Source organism: Nicotiana tabacum, chromosome 1, assembly GCF_000715075.1.
Source record: "Nicotiana tabacum cultivar K326 chromosome 1, ASM71507v2, whole genome shotgun sequence".
NCBI lineage: Eukaryota > Viridiplantae > Streptophyta > Magnoliopsida > Solanales > Solanaceae > Nicotiana > Nicotiana tabacum.
The window spans coordinates 183,446,704-183,465,487 of NC_134080.1; the positions used below are offsets into that span (position 1 = coordinate 183,446,704).

General features: G+C 41.5%; 1 protein-coding gene across 1 annotated transcript; it reads left to right on the forward strand.

The window, feature by feature from the left end:
* Positions 1-418: 418 nt before the first annotated feature.
* On the forward strand, positions 419-856 carry LOC142164367 (uncharacterized). The gene has a single exon (XM_075222343.1). The coding sequence runs from the start codon at positions 419-421 to the stop codon at positions 854-856; it is 438 nt and encodes a 145-aa protein (XP_075078444.1).
* The last annotated feature ends 17,928 nt before the right edge of the window (positions 857-18,784 follow it).

Below are 18,784 nucleotides of genomic sequence, written 5' to 3' on the forward strand. Positions count from 1 at the left end.
GTCTGTTGGAGCGTTGTTGGCCCAAAAAAATAGCAAAGGAAAATAAAATTCCCTTTACTACTTGAGCAGGATGATGACACCAGATGGGCTAAATTATTCGCCAATCGAAAAGTTATGTTCGGCACTAGTCTTCTCAATCTAAAAGTTGAAGCACTACTTTCAAGCTCATGTCGTTCGTTTGGTTTCTAGAGCAAATCCCATCAAATTCGTGATGTTAAAACCTTTCCTTAGTGATCGACTAGCAAGGTGGTACCTCCAGTTTCAACAATTTGAAATTGTGTACATCCCTCAAAAGGCTATAAAAGGACAAGCGTTAGCGGACTTCTTGGCAGATCACCATATACCTGATGATTAAGAGCTAACTGACAAACTACCTGATGAGGACGCAATGGTCATTTAAGTTCAACCTCCATGGAAGATGTACTTTGATGGTGCTGCACATCACGGAGGAGCTCGTGTTGGTGTAATATTTGTCACTTCTCAAGGTGAAGTTCTACCCTACTTTTTTATGTTGACGCAACTCTACTCTAACAATATTGCTGAGTATCAAGCACTAATACTTGGGATTGAAATGGCTGTCGAAATGAAACGGTTGCAATGTCAAATGTTTGGTGACTCTCAGTTGGTGATCAACCAGATTTTAGGTAGTTACGAGGTCAAGAAACCTGAACTTCGCCCATATCATGGTTATGCTAAAAAATTAATGGGGTGGGTCAGTAACGTGACTATTCAACATGTGCCAAGAAAAGAAAACAAGAAGGCTGATATTTTAGCTGCCCTAGCTTCATCATTAACCCTGCCCAATCAAGCGCAAGTTACTGTTTTCCAAAATTTGGGTAGTACCGCTGCCAAGTGAGGCTGAAGGTGAAGAAAATAAACTCAGGTATCTTGTCGCTGTTTCTGAAGATGAGAAAGAAGAATGGCGACAACCTATTATTAACTACTTAAGCTGTGGGATACTTCCAGAAAATCCGAGGAGAAGGACTGGAATCCTTTGTCGTGCACCTCGGTTCCTTTACTACAAAGATACTCTATACAAAAGGTCATTCGAGGGAGTACTCTTGCGATGCTTGGGGGAAGAAGAAGCACTCCAGGCTTTGCAAGAGGCACATTCTGGGTATGTGGATCACACTATTCTGGACCAAAGCTCCGCTTCCATATAAAAAGGATGGGATATTGTTGGCCAACAATGGTAAAAGATTACTTGGACTACGCTCAAAGATACAAGTCTTATCAATTCCATGACAATTTTATTCATCAACCTCCTGAAGTGTTGCACCCGACTATTGCATCCTGGCCGTTTGACGTTTGGGGATTGGATGTTGTTGGACCACTTCTAAAGTCCTCTGGTGGGCACCTATACATCATGGCTACAACTGACTACTTCTCAAAATGGGCTGAAGTTGTTGCTCTTAAGGAAGTAAAGAAGGAAAATGTTGCAAGTTTCATCCGAGTAAACATTATCTATCGCTTTGGCATTCCTCGTTACATAATAATAGATAATGGCAAGCCGTTCGACAATAGGTTTATGAACAATATTTGTGGACTCTTTGGATTTAAGCAACATAGCTCTTCTATGTACAATGTTGCCGTCAATGGTCTAGCCGAGGCATTCAACAAGACTCTATGCAACTTGTTAAAGAAAGTCGTCTCCAAATCCAAACGGGATTGTCTTGACCGTATGGAGGAAGCTATGTAGGCATATAGGACAACTCACCGCATGCCAAGAAAAGCGATCCCATATGCACTCGTTTATGGAGTCGAAGTCATCTTGCCACTCGAGCGTCAAATACCTTTATTACGACTGGCTATTCAAGAAGGGATCACTGATGAAGAAAATGCTCGACTTCTATTAGCAGAGTTGGAGGCTCTTGATGAGAAGAGGTTGGAAGCTCAACAAAGTCTTAAAAGTTGTATACGGTAAAATCAGAGGGTCCAATTTTCGATCATTTTGACGCCCAGTAAGCGCGTTGTCGAAGGCTCGAGGCTACGATCAAGACTCACACTTGAAGGGCTATCGATGCCCGACCTCGGGGAAATGAAAATCGATGGTTATGATGAAAAAGTGGGAAGTTCCCAAGGCGCGTAGCTAGAGACGGCAAAGCCTAGTGGGCTAGTTCAGACCCGGATCAAGGCTTTAAATGGCTGTACCAGCCCTATATCTTTTCAATAAATGCATTTGTACTATGTTGGGATTCCCCCTGGTATATAAAGGGGATCCTTGTCATTTTGTAAACATCTATTGCTCAATATTAAATACACAAGAACATTCTCTCTTCTCTCTAACATATTCTCTTGACCTCATTACTTGCATTTATTACTTATATTCATCGTGTTCTATTTATTGTTCTTCATTTGTTGCTTATTATTGGACATAAAGAGTCGTCATTGATTTTATTATAACTGTTAGTCGTCCATCAACTACCCTTGGCGGGACATCAGGCTCGATCCCGAGGCCCCAAATAAGCAAGCTCGAGGCCCCGATTATCAGCCATTCAGTTTGGTTATCATCTTGTTTTCAAGCTCTTATCTTGTTTCCAAGTACCTCACTTAGCATCTATTGCCTAAACAACTAGTATAAAAATAGATCACGTATTTTTAGAACCATAAATCAAATTTAATTGTAATTACCATTTTCAAGGTAAACAGTTTGGTGCCAACCGTGGGGCTAAAAATAATAGTGATTATTTTCTTGCTGGTTTTACTACATAACGCAAGTTACCTTTCACACTTTTTCTTGTCCAAGATCTTTGATTTCAGGTCAAAATGTCTAACTCAGTGAATGTATATGAAAACAATGGTCTTGAGGACCACGAGGAGAATGGTGTAGCTATTCCAGGTATCGGTGCACCGTCACTAAACCATGGGGACGCACCAGAGCCAATCCCCGTAGATGTGGTCTCACGCGATGCCCAACACATCGATATAAGCTCCCACACTAACATGAGCGTACATCAAGGGGACCAACAAAAAGCTCAGAAAACCCCAACTAGGGAAGAACGGGAGGTTAGCCTTCACGTTATTTTTGAAATGTTACAAGCACAACAACTGGTGATTGCTCAGCTGTAAAGTTACCAGAAAACTCCCAACATGGTAGCACCGGGGATGGCTGCCCCAGCTGAGCAGGTACCAGATGTTGATACCCAATGTTTTTCTATATATTTTTAAAATGACATATATGTGCATATATAAGCACCCCAAAGGGTTTTGGCATTTTTAATGATTTTTAAATCAATTTATGGCCTATTTTTACATCATAAAATCCCAATAATTATTCCCAAAAAAAACTTGCCATTTTGAAAAATAATTTACTTTATTCTCATAATTACCTCAAATATAGTCGGCATGATTTTTTTTTCATATTTTTACAAATTCGTCTGGTATTTTAAAACTAAATTGCATGTAATTGCAATGCTAGCCTCTTTAAGATTTAATAGCATTTTTCTTAAATATAAATTGATCCCAATATTTTAAATTAAGGTTTACATATTATTTATTAACTCAGTACCTTTAATTTTCTTTTAAAACATTTTTACTATTTTTATAAAATAATAGGGGAAAAACTGGCTATTTCAATTTTAGCCTTAATTCGTTTCAATTTTAACCACAATTCCATCTCAATCTCAGCCAACTTCAAGCCCAAATTGGACCAGCCCAATTCAAATTTAACCTGACCCCCTGACCCATTAACTAAACCGTCCATTTGTATCTTCAAATCCTGGCCGTTGATCATTTTGATTAACGACCCTCATCCCTCCTTTCCTTTTCAATTTCGAACGACCTAACCCTATCTCTCATTTCTCTTCGACCGCCGCCCTCAAACCCTCCCTTTATCTCAAATGCTCTCTAACACTCGAAAAACCCTAGTCGCCTTCCTCGTGTTCTCCGACCAAATCTCACCGGAGTCCATGGCTTCTCAGGCCATGGACGACCTATGCTCACCTCCCTTCACCCCCAAATCATGGTTGTTCGAGATTTTGAGGTTCGACCTCAACGATGCCCGTTTAGATCCTCCACAGATCTGAGGTCCTATGGCCTCTCCGGCTCTGTTCCGATGTGTTCGAGCCTTAAAAAAGCATAGCTATGGCTCAGACCTCTTCGAGACCAGACCCTTTCCAAGCCTTCTCGTTTCTAGGGTTTCTGAGAAACCCTAAAGCTGTTCGAGGTTCCTTTTTCTTTTATTTTTCTTAGATCTGTGGTAAATCTGTGTTATACTCGAAGTTTTAAAACTTTTCCCCAATTTTTCTTTTTCAAAACTAGTCTGTTTCGATTTAGGGTTTTCAAAAATTTTAAAACGACTTCTGTCTCTTCTTCTTCTTCTTCTTTTATTTGTGTGAATCTGTATATGCCATGTTTCTTACGAGTTTTTCGCTTATGTCTTATGTTTTTTCCTCGCATATATTCTCCTATGTTCTTGTGTTTTGCCGTTATTACGCATGTTCTTCTGTTTTTGTGTTTTGTTCTTTCTCCTACTGGGTTCTATAAGCATGCTTTATGTGTCTCCCTCGCATATCCCTCTATTGTATTTTTTACTGAGCTTTTGCTCCTTGCCTGCCTTTACTGGATTTTTTGTTTAAAGCCCTAAGCATGATTCTTCTACTGTTTTCCTAATGGGGCTACCCCTTTTACACTTAAAAGGGATATACACAGAAAGACTTCGAACTTTTCAATACTTTCTCAACCTCTAGTATTGAGCACTCTGCTCCTCTTCTCTTTCTACTTTCTGAAACATTCTTGAGTTCTCTTTGAACTCTCAAGTATTTGCTGAAGACTCCTGCTGACTTCTGGCTGTTTACTTGCTTTTGTTGTTCTGCTATTCTAGTACTTGCAACTGGTATATCATTCTTAGTTAAATAATGCCCCACTAACTATGTGTTTATTTCCTAGTCTGTCATGCTCTCTCTTTCACCATGTGTTTACATCTTAGTCTGTTATGCTTTCTTTCCTTATGTTTCTGCAACTCTGTGTGTACTCTTCTCATGTGAATCCTTTTCCCTTTTCCCCTTTGTATGTGAGTATAGTTCCAGCCATAACAACACTTTGATATTGCTGTCTATGACTCTGAACTGGGTTCTTTGAACCTCCTAACTCAATCAATTCCCACTCCCTTATCCCCTTTATGTGCTTGAGCCTGGACCTGAGTCTGGTGGTGTCCTAATCACCATCCAGACCTAGGTTTGACCCTCAAGGGTCTGCTCCTAACTTGTTTGACCAACCAAATGGTCAGGGGTGTGCCAGTCTGCACCTGTGGCTGGGTATGACCACCATTTGTTATGGCTCCCTAATTCCTTTTCACTTTGCACTTACTCCTAGCTCTAAGTTCTGCCCCTCTCTTGCAAGCCATGCTTTGGGACCCTTGAGCTCCCACTGAACTTGGATGCCTGAGGGCTAGCTATTCCGCACTGCACTATTCTAATTCCAAATGGTATCCTGAGTGTAAGCAATGCCGGGAATCCTTGAGATTCCTTGGAACTTTGAAACACTTTGGATAAAGAGAAGGCTTGGGAAATCCGGAATTGGTTAATCACATGTTATTGGACATTAAGATTGAATTAGGCTGCTCGGATCTAGCTGTTAGTTTTTAATGTATTTATTTTCTTTCTTTTGGTCTGTAATAATTTGTATAAAGGATTTGGGGAATATAGTAAAAGGGTGTGGGAGGGGTTTTACCTTCTTGCATCAGTAAGGGTAGAAACCATGCTTTAGGATTTTAATTTTTCCTGCCTATAGGATTGTTCAATGTTTCTGATTCCACATCACCTAGAGACCATGCCTATAGGGTCAACGCTTCATTGTGTTACAAATCACATAGAAATCATGCCTATAGGACTTAACGTTCATGTAATCAATGCATATAGAGATCATGCCTATAAGGAATGCATATGCATTAGGCAAACTGTAGGGTTAATTAACACAATCATCTTTTACAAGTTCAATAACAGGTTTTAAAAAATCAATATAGATATCATGCCTATAGGATTTAACATTAAACTCGTCTGATTCGCTTAAAGTAATAATAATCTATTAACTGGTCCCTAACGTCTTAATAGAACAACGATTTCAGAAGTCTTAATTCTTTGACAAAAACTCTCTTGACTCAGTATGCTTTTAAATCCCTCAAATCGGCATCTTTTTCTGAAACAGTTTCTTTCTAAACATCCTGCCTAAATGTTTTACTCACTGAAATTGTCTTTTAAAATAGTTGCGACTTACCCTTTCCTTAGATATTTCTATCTCTAAAACTCTTTCACAACCATTTCTGTGTTTTATTTTTACTGCAGTCTATACTTTCTTTTCAAAACTCCTCTGCATTAGACTACTTTTTCCTGAAACCAGTACCCTTTAAATCACTCGCTTGAAATACCTTAATTTCTAACAATTGGATCCAAGTTTCCTAATGCAGACTTTCTATCTAAACATATGTGTTGAACCAGTCTGTTCGCCGCTTAATTTTTAACTTAAGACCAAATCAGTATATGCTAAGACATGCTAAACTAAGTGTTGTCTGATTTAAGGGGTTTATTTGAGCCTTATTTGCCTGTTTACTCATCTCTTTATTTGATATTTGTTTTGATTGTCGAATTAGAATTTTATCCTTTGAAACCCCATAAAGGCCCCATCCCTTTCTTCCCTCCTAGGATTAGAAGTCCTAATGCCCCAGGACTGATAGGTTGGGACGGGTACTAGCATGCAATAAGTAAACGAGACTGATCGCGTTTAAATACCTTAACGGGGTGGGAAGGGTAGATGTGGATATGATGACCGATGCGCTAATATCACATGCGACCCCTCTTCTGAGGAGTGATCGCTGGGTATTGCATTGAATTCATCCATATTAATTATAAACTTAGGACCCCCCTCCCTTTATTTGCTTTCATCGCTTCTTGTAAAACTGTTCAAATCTCTTTTTTCATGAATTTCTGCCCTCTCTACTTACCTTCAAAAATTTTCAACTTGGTCGCAATGTTATGTGCGAATCCTTATTTGAGCCTTGATTGTTTACTTGTAAAGTCACAATTATAAAATGGTCGGGAACCACACTAGTGGATCTTGAGGGGTGCCTAACACCTTCCCCTTAGGATAATTTCTAGCCCTTACCCTAATCTCTGGTCTCTTCATCTCAAACCCTTCTTAAAGTGTCCTAATGCACTATAATCATTAGGTGACGACTCTTCAACTTCTAAACCCAATTCTCGAAAGGGAATAGAGTTGTCCTCCCAATGTCGTATACCCGATTTCTGACCCCACGGTTAGAGAAAAAGGGGGCGTCGACAGCATGGCGACTCTGCTGGGGATTTCTTTAGGCTTTTACCATTTCATGTTGCTTGTGACTTTATTATTTCATTAATCGCTTTATTTATTTATTGTCCTTTATTTTTTTCATTGCAAAAACTGACTTGGCTTTTCATGTCTTTTTCTTTTTTATTTAACTGCTTCCCTTTACTACTCTATTTCAATATTGTTGTAATTACTGCAATTATTGTAATCATTTATCTTATGAACGTGAAAATACATGTCAATTTGTTTCATTCTTGTAAACTGCATATTCAACATCATATTCCACTCGTGCCAAACAAACACCATAGCATTGCTTATAATGAGTGGTTGCGCTCTTCCAATATTATCACCCTTTAAATTCGGCAAAGGCGTATTTGCGGTAAAACCAGTCGATCAGCGGTGCAGTCAACGGTTTCGTGCCTTTCCCCCTTGAGTTGTCCGCTCAAGGGTACCTGTCTAATACCCCAATAGAAACCTTACTCTGTCTAACTGTGCATGCATCATGGTCAAACCTAGCCGAGTCAGTTATGTTGTCCACATAATGACTCATTAAGATAGCCTTGTCCAAAGTCCATCGGGTTTTCCCTGAAACCCAAACAGACACCTACATGTTCTGTGCATTTATTTGGAGAACTAAATGCTTTTTATGCTGATTATTGGTATTAAATAGTCGAGTTCGGTGGGGGTGAGGTCTTAACCCTTTTGTTTTGCAGAAAATGAATGACAAAGTTCCTAACTTCGGTATGGTAAACATACCTTCACTCTTGCAGACTTGGTGGAGAAACCTCCCATTGAGCAACCAAATCAACGAATGGAAAGAGAGAGTCACCAAGGCTAGTGAGAAGCTAGAATACCTGGAGTACATCTTGCTGGAATTGGAAGGGAAAGTGAGGAAAAGAGTCATCGACTGTCAAAATGTTGAGGAAGGCAAAGGAGAACGTCTGGCGATAGCATTTTTACTGGAAAATCTACGCGAGCTGGAGGACTTGATCAACGAGAACATTCAACCTGAAGAAGGTCCTTTTGGGACCAAGTAGTTAGGAGTCTTTCTTTTCGCTTTTAATGTAACAAGGCTAATGGCCATTAGTGACATTTTTACTTTCCGCTATTTTAGTGTCGTTTTGGGATTCATCTTATTTTTATCAATAAAATGAGGTACTTAGCATTATAAGTTCTCCAAGCTAATTTGTCGCTAGGCCTACCTCAAGCACAACGAGGCACCCAAATTAGGATGCGATTTATATTCTTGCACAATGTGTTTAAATATTGCAACATTTTCTTCTCATAACTTGCACTAACTTGTTACCTTTTTGTTTTTCTTTATTTTTATTCCCCTCCCCAAAGGTTAGTTCGTGCATTCTGGCACCATCATCATACAGTACGAGATCCAAGGGCCCTCCACCTCCTCCTCCTCCTCCGAGTCCTATCCGAAACAAGAGCAAAGGTAGAATGGGAGATTCAAGCGCCAGAAAGGAAATTGAAAGAGTTGAAATTTCTCAGGGTACCCCGGTTGCTAAGGAAACTGCTGCCCAACTTGAGTAGAAACTGTTGAAGTTCCAAGAAGAACTGGATCAAGTTCGGAACTTGGAAAATTTATCATTCACTCTCACCGCTCCTGATGTCAACTTTCCAAATGCTCAAAATCCCGCACCTCCACAGAACACCCCACAACCACAGATGCAACCCACCCATGCTCAACATTACAACACATGCCACACTCTACTACCCATTCCTGAACCACTAAACACCACAAATGACCACCCCCACAACACTCCCATCTACGTAGATACCATACCCCACTACACTCAACCAACCTCAAGTGCACCCGAGTCTGATGACAAGGACTCTCTTATCAGAAACTTGGCAGCATAACTCAAGAAATTGACCAGCCGAGTCCAGGGCATGGAAGGAAACAAAGGCATAGAGGGGCTAAATTATGAGGACCTCTGCATTCAGCCAGATGTTGAACTTTCGGAGGGATACAAACCTCCAAGTTCGAAATGTTCGATGGCACGGGAGATCCCAGAGTCCATTTGAGGACATATTGTGATAAGCTGGTCGGAGTCGGAAGGAATGAGAAAATCTGTATGAAACTCTTCATGAGAAGCCTGAAGGAGGATGCTTTATCCTGGTACATCAGTCAGGACCCCAAGAAATGGACGAGCTGGGTAGGTATGACATCGGATTTCATGGATAGGTTTTGATTCAATACAGAGAATGCACCGAATGTATTCTACATCTAGAAGCTGAAGAAGAAGCCTACCGAGACATTCCGCGAGTATGCTACCCGTTGGAGATCAGAGGCTGCTAAGGTCAGGCCGGCCTTAGAAGAGGAACAGATGAACAGATTCTTCGTCCGGGCTCAAGACCCACAATATTATGAGAGGTTGATGTTGATCGAGGGCTAAAAATTCTCCGATATCATCAAGTTGGGAGAAAGAATTGAAGAAGGCATTAAGAATGGTATGGTTACTAATCTTGAAACATTGCAGGCCACCAACAAGGCTTTACAGTCTGGTGGCACGTCCAAGAAGAAGGATGTCAATGCCGTGATGGTCGCACAAGGAGCCAAATCACCACTAAAATACCACACCTACCCGTCACCTCCACTTACATATCAGCCTATCCCGAATTACCAAGCACCCGCACCCTCTTACCAAAATCCACCACCCGTTTACCAATCATATCCACCTCCTGCGTATCAATCCGCTTCACCCAGATACTCTCAGCCTGTACCTATTTACCAAGCTTATAATGCCCAACCTCCTCACTACCAATCACCTCCCACTCACCAAAACTTCCCTAAATCCAGACCAAATTTTGACCGCAGAACTCCCAGACAATATACAGCCATCGCTGAGCCAATTGACCAGCTGTATGAGAAACTTAAAGCTGCTGGTTACGTCTCCCCTATGCCTGCCATAACTCCAGAAAATCCTTCCCAGTAGATTAACCCTAATAAGACCTGTGCGTACCATTCCGGCATGAAAGGTCACACCATTGACGAAAGCCGCTCGTTGAAGGACAAGATTCAAACTCTGATCGACAATAAGGTTATCATAGCAAAGAAGCCTACTCCTAATGTCCGCAACAACCCTCTACCTGATCACAGAGGTGGGGACATTCACATGATCGAGATCGAAGATGACTGGGACCCCAAGAGATTGATAAGACTGATTGCTGAGGATGATGACCCAAAGAAACCGGCAGTCACACTTAACCCGATTGTTGCACAGAACCAGCCCTCCAGGGGCGATGAAGTAAACATGTCTATACCTCTCGAATTTGAAGCACCTTCTTCTGTGAAGGTGGCCGGGCCAATTGAGGTTGAGTTTGGGGTTCCAAAGGCACCTGTACCCTTTGAAGTTATTGTGTTACCACCGAGGGTACCCATGCCTATAGCAATGTCATACGTAACACCGTTCCACTCAAATGCCATACCATGGGATTATACAATTGAAGCAAGGAGGAAAGGAAGGACCAAGACGGGAGAAGCAATTGCTGCGCAGGGTATAACCAGAACAGGCAGGGTTTACACTCTAGAGCACCAAGCTGAGTCCAGTAAGCAAGCCCCGGGACGGACTACTGAAACTGGTCCCAATGATCTTTGGAGGAAAATACAAGCTAAGGAGTATTCGGTCGTTGAGTAGTTGAACAAATCACCGACACAGATCTCCATCCTAGCTCTTCTACAGAGCTCTGACGCACACAAAAATGCCTTGATGAAGATATTGGGCGAAGCTTATGTGCCCAGCAACATAACTGGGGGCGAAATGGCAAATATGGTAGGACAAATACTGGAAAGCCACAAAATCACCTTCCACGAAGATGAACTACCGCCGGAAGGACTGAGTCACAACATGGCCCTACATATCACCGTGCAATGCGAGGATTACTTCATCACTAGAGTCTTGATCGATGGAGGCTCCAGCCTCAACATCTGTCCGTTGATAACTCTCAGAACATTGGGAAAGAGCCTGCACGAGATCAAAGATGGGGCCATCAATGTCAAAGCCTTCGATGGGTCCCAAAGGTCTACTATTGGAGAGATTAGCCTATGCCTGCAAATGGGGCCAACCTGGTTCGACGTTGACTTTCAAGTGATAGATGTCCCAACATCCTACAATTTGCTGTTGGAACGACCATGGATCCATGTATCTGGAGTTGTAGCATCGACCCTGCATCAGGCAGTGAAGTTCGAATGGAATCACCAAGAGGTGATCATTCATGGCAATGGTAGCAACCCCATATATAGTCGCCAGACCATCCCGATGATTGGAGGCAGAAGGAGAATAAGCGGAGAAACATACCACCACATTGAAAGAGTCAAGACAAAGATTAATGGTGGGATAACAAGATTAAAAGTATCTTGAATTGGTGTGGATACGAACTTAGAAAGGGACTCGGCAAAAACCTCCAAGGAATTGCCAAACCCGTCAAGCTGAAGAAACATGGCACTACATTTGGTTTGGGGTATGAGTACACTTGGGAGGAGTTCAATAACTGGTCGCCACCATGGCGCAGTCCCTACTACCCACTGGAGCACCCGATACCTCACCTGGAGCAAACTTTCCAGCCGATAGATACTATATATGGGTCGGAGGAAGATGAAGCATTGGCAGCTGTGAAGAATCTGTTCCTGGAGGATGATGATATGGATTGCAGTGTTATTTTCGAGGAGGAAGGGGAGGAAGGCCCTTCTATACAAGCTGTGAACCGAGGGGAACGCCTCACCAATTGGTTGGTCAGGACCACCAGGGCTCAGAAAGCTTCGGGGTAGCAAGGCTAAACCAAAGCAACATGCATCACATTTTTACTTTTTACAAGCTGATTTTATTTCCGCATTGTCTTTAATTTTGAAAAGAGCTATGATATTCAAAACAATTATGAATCTAATCAAAGCATTTCAGTTTATTATATATCTCGCTCTTATTATTTTCCTATCATTCACTTTATTTTACACAGCATTACTAATGAACCAACGATTGTGATTTGCAACGAGACAACACAACAAACGGATACGGACTCAGAAGAGGATGATATACCGGAAGAGGTCGTTAGAGGAGTTGAGAATTTTGAAAATAGGCCTAACTTGGGTGAAACTGAGGTCGTTAATCTGGGAGATGCAGAGAATGTCAAAGAAACGCGCATCAGCGTTCACCTGCCACCATCAGAAAAGAAAGAGTACAAGGAGTTCCTAAAGGAATATGAAGACATATTTGCCTGGTCATATGATGATATGACCGGTCTCAGCACATCCATTGTAGCTCACAAATTGCCAACAGACCCGGCATGCCCACCGGTATCCGCCAAGCTCAGGTTCCCTTGCACCAATAATATGGCTGAATATGAAGCCTGCATCTTGGGGCTCAAAATGGCTATTGACATGAACGTTCAAGAGTTGCTAGTGATCGAGGATTCAGACTTGCTCATACATCAGGTTCGAGGAGAGTGGGAAACCAAGAACTCTAAGATACTTCCCTACTTGCATCATATACAGGAGTTGAGGAAAAGGTTCACAAAGACAGAATTTCAGCACGTCCCCAGAATCCAGAACGAGTTTGCTGATGCATTAGCTACTTTATCGTCCATGATCCAGCATCCAGATACAAATTTCATTGACCCCATCCTAGTAAAGATTCATGATCAACCAACTTATTGTGCCCACGTTGAGGAAGAAGCAGATGGAAAACCATGGTTCCCTGACATCAAGGAGTACTTGACAATGGGGGAATATCCAGGACTTGCCAACGCTACTTAGAAGCATACACTTCGTAGGCTATCCAACAACTTTTTTCACAGTGGAGGAATCCTGTACAGGAGGACTTCCGATTTGGGTCTACTAAGGTGTGTCGAAGCAAAAGAAGCATCCAGGCTATTGGACGAGGTGCATGCAGGGACCTGCGGCCCGCACATAAATGGTTTTGTCTTAGCAAAAAAGATACTCCGAGCAGGGTATTTCTGGATGACTATAGAAACAGACTGTATCCAGTTTGTTCGCAAATGCCATCGCTGTCAGATACATGCAGATATAATAAAGGCGCCTCCAAATGAGATTGCTGCGACAAGCTCACCATGGCCATTCGCCGCTTGGGGAATGGATGTTATCGGACCTATCGAGCCTACCGCATCAAATGGGCATAGGTTCATCCTAGTGGCAATCGATTATTTTACCAAATGGGTTGAAGCAACATCATACAGGGCGGTCACTAAGAAGGTTGTGGCGGGTTTCGTCCGCGACCGCATTGTTTGTCAGTTCGGGGTTCCGGAATCAATTATCACCGATAATGGTTCCAATCTCAATAACGACTTGATGAAAGCAATGTGTGAATTTTTCAAGATCAAACACAAGAACTCTACAGCCTACAGGCCGCAGATGAATGGAGCTGTGGAAGCAGCCAACAAGAATATCAAGAAGATACTAAGGAAGATGGTCGAAAGGCACAAACAATGGCATGAGAAGTTATCATTCGCCTTATTGGGATACCGCACTACAGTCTGCACATCGACCGGAGCAACTCCTTACATGCTGGTTTATGGTACAGAGGCGGTCATCCCCGCCGAGGTAGAAATCCCCTCCTTAAGGATCATACGAGAAGTAGAATTGGATGATGCAGAATGGGTAAAAGGCCGCTACAAGTAGTCAGCCCTTATAGATGGAAAAAGGATGAATGCGGTTTGCCACGGTCAGTTGTATCAGAACAGAATGTCTAGAGCCTTCAACAAAAAGGTTAAGCCAAGGAAGTTTACACCGGGGCAACTGGTGTTGAAGAAAATCTTCCCACATCAAGATGAGGCCAAGGGGAAGTTCTCTCCTAATTGGCAGGGTCCGTACATGGTTCACCGGGTTATAATTGGAGGAGCCCTTATTCTTGCGGAGATGGATGGAGAAGTCTGGCCGAAGACAATCAATTCAGATGCAGTGAAGCGATATTATGTGTAACCACTTATGATTCCCTTAATGATGTAATTTGAACTACGCCTAACCTGATTCCCGTTTAAGAGGGGATACGTAGGCAGCCCTATGGGTTCGGTCATAATTTAATAAAAATTCCATTTTTCGAGCTATTGGAACTGGGGCAGAATTTTGAGGCGGACCCTCAAAATTCCGAAGTTAATTTTAGTTCATGCATCACCAGAAGTGCCAGCCCAGTAAACTGGGGCAGAATTTTGAGGAGGACCCTCAAAATTCCGGAGAAAAGGGGTTGCAATGTCTTGAACCACGTCGCAGTCGTTGGTTCATCTAAAGAAAACTATTTTTGATTATATATTTACTAGAGCATGCATAACTATTATCCGAATTGCTATTGTTTAGCGACACTACCCCAATAACACACAACGTCAAAGGCCCGGGGAAGACGAACTAACCTTTCCCCTTACAGAACTCAGATTTTTCTTTGATGCAGGCACTCGACTCACAATATCGTCAGGTATAGTTATGAACACATACTTTCCCAAGAATGCAACTTCTCAGAATCATCACGTGCCCGCAATCGCTATCCATACACAATCTCCCCAGCAGTCATATTGTCGTAATCGGCTATCAGCTAAGAGATCTTACTACTAATCATCCTTTTACATCACTGCATCGCATAAGGCTACATTTCTGCCTTTCGAGGTTAAGCTCTACCTCTATCTGCATCGCATAAGGCTACCTTTCTGCCTTTCGAGACTAAACATTGTCTCCATCTGCATTTCCCTGCATTGCGTAAGGCTACCTTTCTGCCTTCTGAGGTTAAGCTCTACCTCCATCTGCATCACATAAGGCTACCTTATCTTCCTTTCGAGACTAAGCTCTGTCTCCATCTGCATTTTGCATAAGGCTATCTATGTACCTTCCAAGGTTAAGCTCTACCTCCATCCTGCATAAGGCTACTTATCTGCCTTTCGAGACTAAGCTTTGTCTCCATCTGCATTTTGCATAAGGCTACTTATCTGCCTTTCGAGGTTAAGCTCTACCTCCATCCTGCATAAGGCTACTTATCTGCCTTTCGAGACTAAGCTCTGTCTCCATCTGCATTTTGCATAAGGCTACTTATCTGCCTTTCGAGGCTAAGTTCTACGTCCATCCTGCATAAGGCTACTTATCTGCCATTCGAGACTAAGCTCTATCTCCATCTGCATTTTTGCATAAGGCTACTTATCTGCCTTTTGAGGTTAAGCTCTACCTCCATTCTGCATAAGGCTACTCATCTGCCTTACGAGACTAAGCATTGCCTCCATCTTGCATGGCTGAAACATCGCCACTTTATTTTTCGAACGGTTGAAATATCGCCACCTGCATTTAAATTCTCGCTTTGGCTGAAAGATCGCCACCCTTTGCATTCATTTGGCTGAAAGATTGCCACCTTCTCATGGGTGGAAAGATCGCCAACTTATTCAAAGGTGTCATAGTTCGGAAGCACCATCGACATAGCCCGAGAACACCATTTCATGGCCTGCGAATCTTTACTTTTATGCTCTTCATGGCCCAGGACATCATAGTCCGAGGACGTCATCCTAACCGTCCGAAGACAACATTCATGGTCCAACGGGAACTTGCATCATGTTTTAATCATGCACAATATATGCCGCTTTGCTCATTTGCAGGTACACCGGCTAGTAAACGACCATCTCAACAGGAGCGATCCCGCTCCGGTCCTCCGCAGCCTATTCGACTCCAAACACCTTTTCAAATCTAATCATTTCCGTCTTTTTGAATCTCCATCGACACACTCCGTCAATGGTTTCTGAACTACATATGGCCTGATTCCTATAAAACCAGGGATATGTAGGCAGCTCAGAAGCCAGGGCTCAGTCAAAACTCTTTTAAATCACCGATCCGGTCAAAATTGGCCATCTTGTCTTTACCCGACAACTCTTTCATCCTCCTCGGGTAAAGAGGGGCAGCTGTTGATACCCAATTTTTCCCTATATATTTTCAAAATGACATATATGTGCATATATAAGCACCCCAAAGGGTTTTGGCATTTTTAATGATTTTTAAATCAATTTATGGCCTATTTTTACATCATAAAATCCCAATAATTATTCCCAAAAAAAACTTGCCATTTTGGAAAATAATTTACTTTATTCTCATAATTAACTCAAATATAGTCGGCATGATTTTTTTTCATATTTTTACAAATTCGTCTAGTATTTTAAAACTAAATTGCATGTTATTGCAAAGCTAGTCTCTTTAAGATTTAATAGCATTTTTCTTAAATATAAATTGATCCCAATATTTTAAATTAAGGTTTACATATTATTTATTAACTCAGTACCTTTAATTTGCTTTTAAAACATTTTTACTATTTTTATAAAATAATAGGGGAAAAATTGGCTATTTCAATTTTAGCCTCAATTCGTTTCAATTTTAACCACAATTCCTTCTCAATCTCAGCCAACTTCAAGCCCAAATTGGACCAGCCCAATTCAAATTTAACCCGACCCCTGACCCATTAACTAAACCGTCCGTTTGTATCTTCAGATCCTGGTCGTTGATCATTTTGATCAACGACCCTCATCGCTCCTTTCCTTTTCAATTTCGAACGGCCTAACCCTATCTCTCATTTCTCTTCGACCGCTGCCCTCAAACCCTCCCTTTCTCTCAAACGCTCTCTAACACTCAAAAAACCCTAGCCATCTTCCTCGTCTTCTCCGACCAAATCTCACCGGAGTCCATGGCTTCTCAGGCCATGGACGACCTATGCTCACCTCCCTTCACCCCCAAATCATGGTTGTTCGAGATTTTGAGGTTCGACCTCAACGATGCTCGTTCAGATCCTCCATAGATCTGAGGTCCTATGGCCTCTCCGGCTCCGTTCCGACGTGTTTGAGCCTTAAAAAAGCATAGCTATGGCTCAGACCTGTTCGAGACCAGACCCTTCCAAGCCTTCTCGTTTCTAGGGTTTCTGAGAAACCCTAAAGCTGTTCGAGGTTCCTTTTTCTTTTATTTTTCTTAGATTTGTGGTAAATCTGTGTTATACTTGAAGTTTTAAAACTTTTCCCCATTTTTTCTTTTTCAAAACTAGTCTGTTTCGATTTAGGGTTTTCAAAAATCTTAAAACGACTTCTGTCTCTTCTTCTTCTTCTTCTTCTTCTTCTTCTTCTTCTTCTTTTCTTTGTGTGAATCTGTATATGCCATGTTTCTTACGAGTTTTTCGCTTATGTCTTATGTTCTTTCCTCGCATGTCTTCTCCTATGTTCTTGTGTTTTGCCGTTATTACGCATGTTCTTCTATTTTTGTGTTTTGTTCTTTCTCCTACTGGGTTCTATAAACATGCTTTATGTGTCTCCCTCGCATATCCCTCTACTGTATTTTTTACTGAGCTTTTGCTCCTTGCCTGCCTTTACTGGATTTTTTGTTTAAAGCCCTAAGCATGATTCTTCTACTGTTTTCCTAAACCTGTATTACTTGTCTCTCCTGAACTTGTTTAAGCAACAAATCTTTGCCTAAATGTATTCCCTGTATTTCGAATTTGCTTTCCTCTTTGCTTATTCTCCCATGAGTTTCTGAGAGAGGCTATTGAGCCTATTCTACTTGTTGTTCTTCGCCTATGTATCTGATTTGAGTCAGAAAACCCTAGTGTTGAAGGCTTTTTGACAAGCTTGGCTGTGTTCTTGGGCTAGGGTTCCATTCAGAACCCTGACCCTCTTTCAAAGACTCACTTTGAGTCTATGAACCTAACTTTCCTTGCTACTCTAATTTCTTTGCTAGTGTTGCAACAACTCTCTCTTGTCTCTGTATGGTTTTTATATGACTTTATCTTCTTTCAAAAGGCCTTTGGCCAGCCTGTGAATGATGCCGAGTCCCTTTTCAAAAGGGTATGATTGATTGTTAATGATTTTCTTCCAATTAAGTTTCTCTTCACCTTTTCGTGGTTGGATCCATTCATGCCAAGGCTCAAACTTTGATTTTTACTGGCTGTGATTGATTGCCTTCCCTTATTTAGCCCAAACCGTGTAATGTTGAACTATTTCCTTAAATGAATTTCCATGTATTTACTCCTGTTATACTGCCTTAGAAAAGATTTAAAATCAAAATCCTTTCCTTATTTGTCATGCCCGTTTGAAATTAATCCCTTGGTTGAAGGGAAATCTGTGTGATTGACTTTCAAAATTATTTTCTTACCTTCTTCTCACTTGTCTTCTGCACTATAAAAGGGGCTACCCCTTTTGCACTTAAAAGGGATATACACAGAAAGACTTTGAACTTTTCAATACTTTCTCTACTACTACTTTCTCAACCTCTAGTATTGAGCACTCTGCTCCTCTTCTCTTTCTACTTTTTGAAACATTCTTGAGTTCTCTTTGAACTCTCAAGTATTTGCTGAAGACTCGATTTTGCTCCTGCTGACTTCTGGCTGTTTACTTGCTTTTGTTGTTCTTCTATTCTAGTACTTGCAACTGGTATGTCATTATTAGTTAAATAATGCCCCCTTAACTATGTGTTTATTTCCTAGCCTGTCATGCTCTCTCTTTCACCATGTGTTTACATCTTAGTCTGTTATGCTTTCTTTCCTTA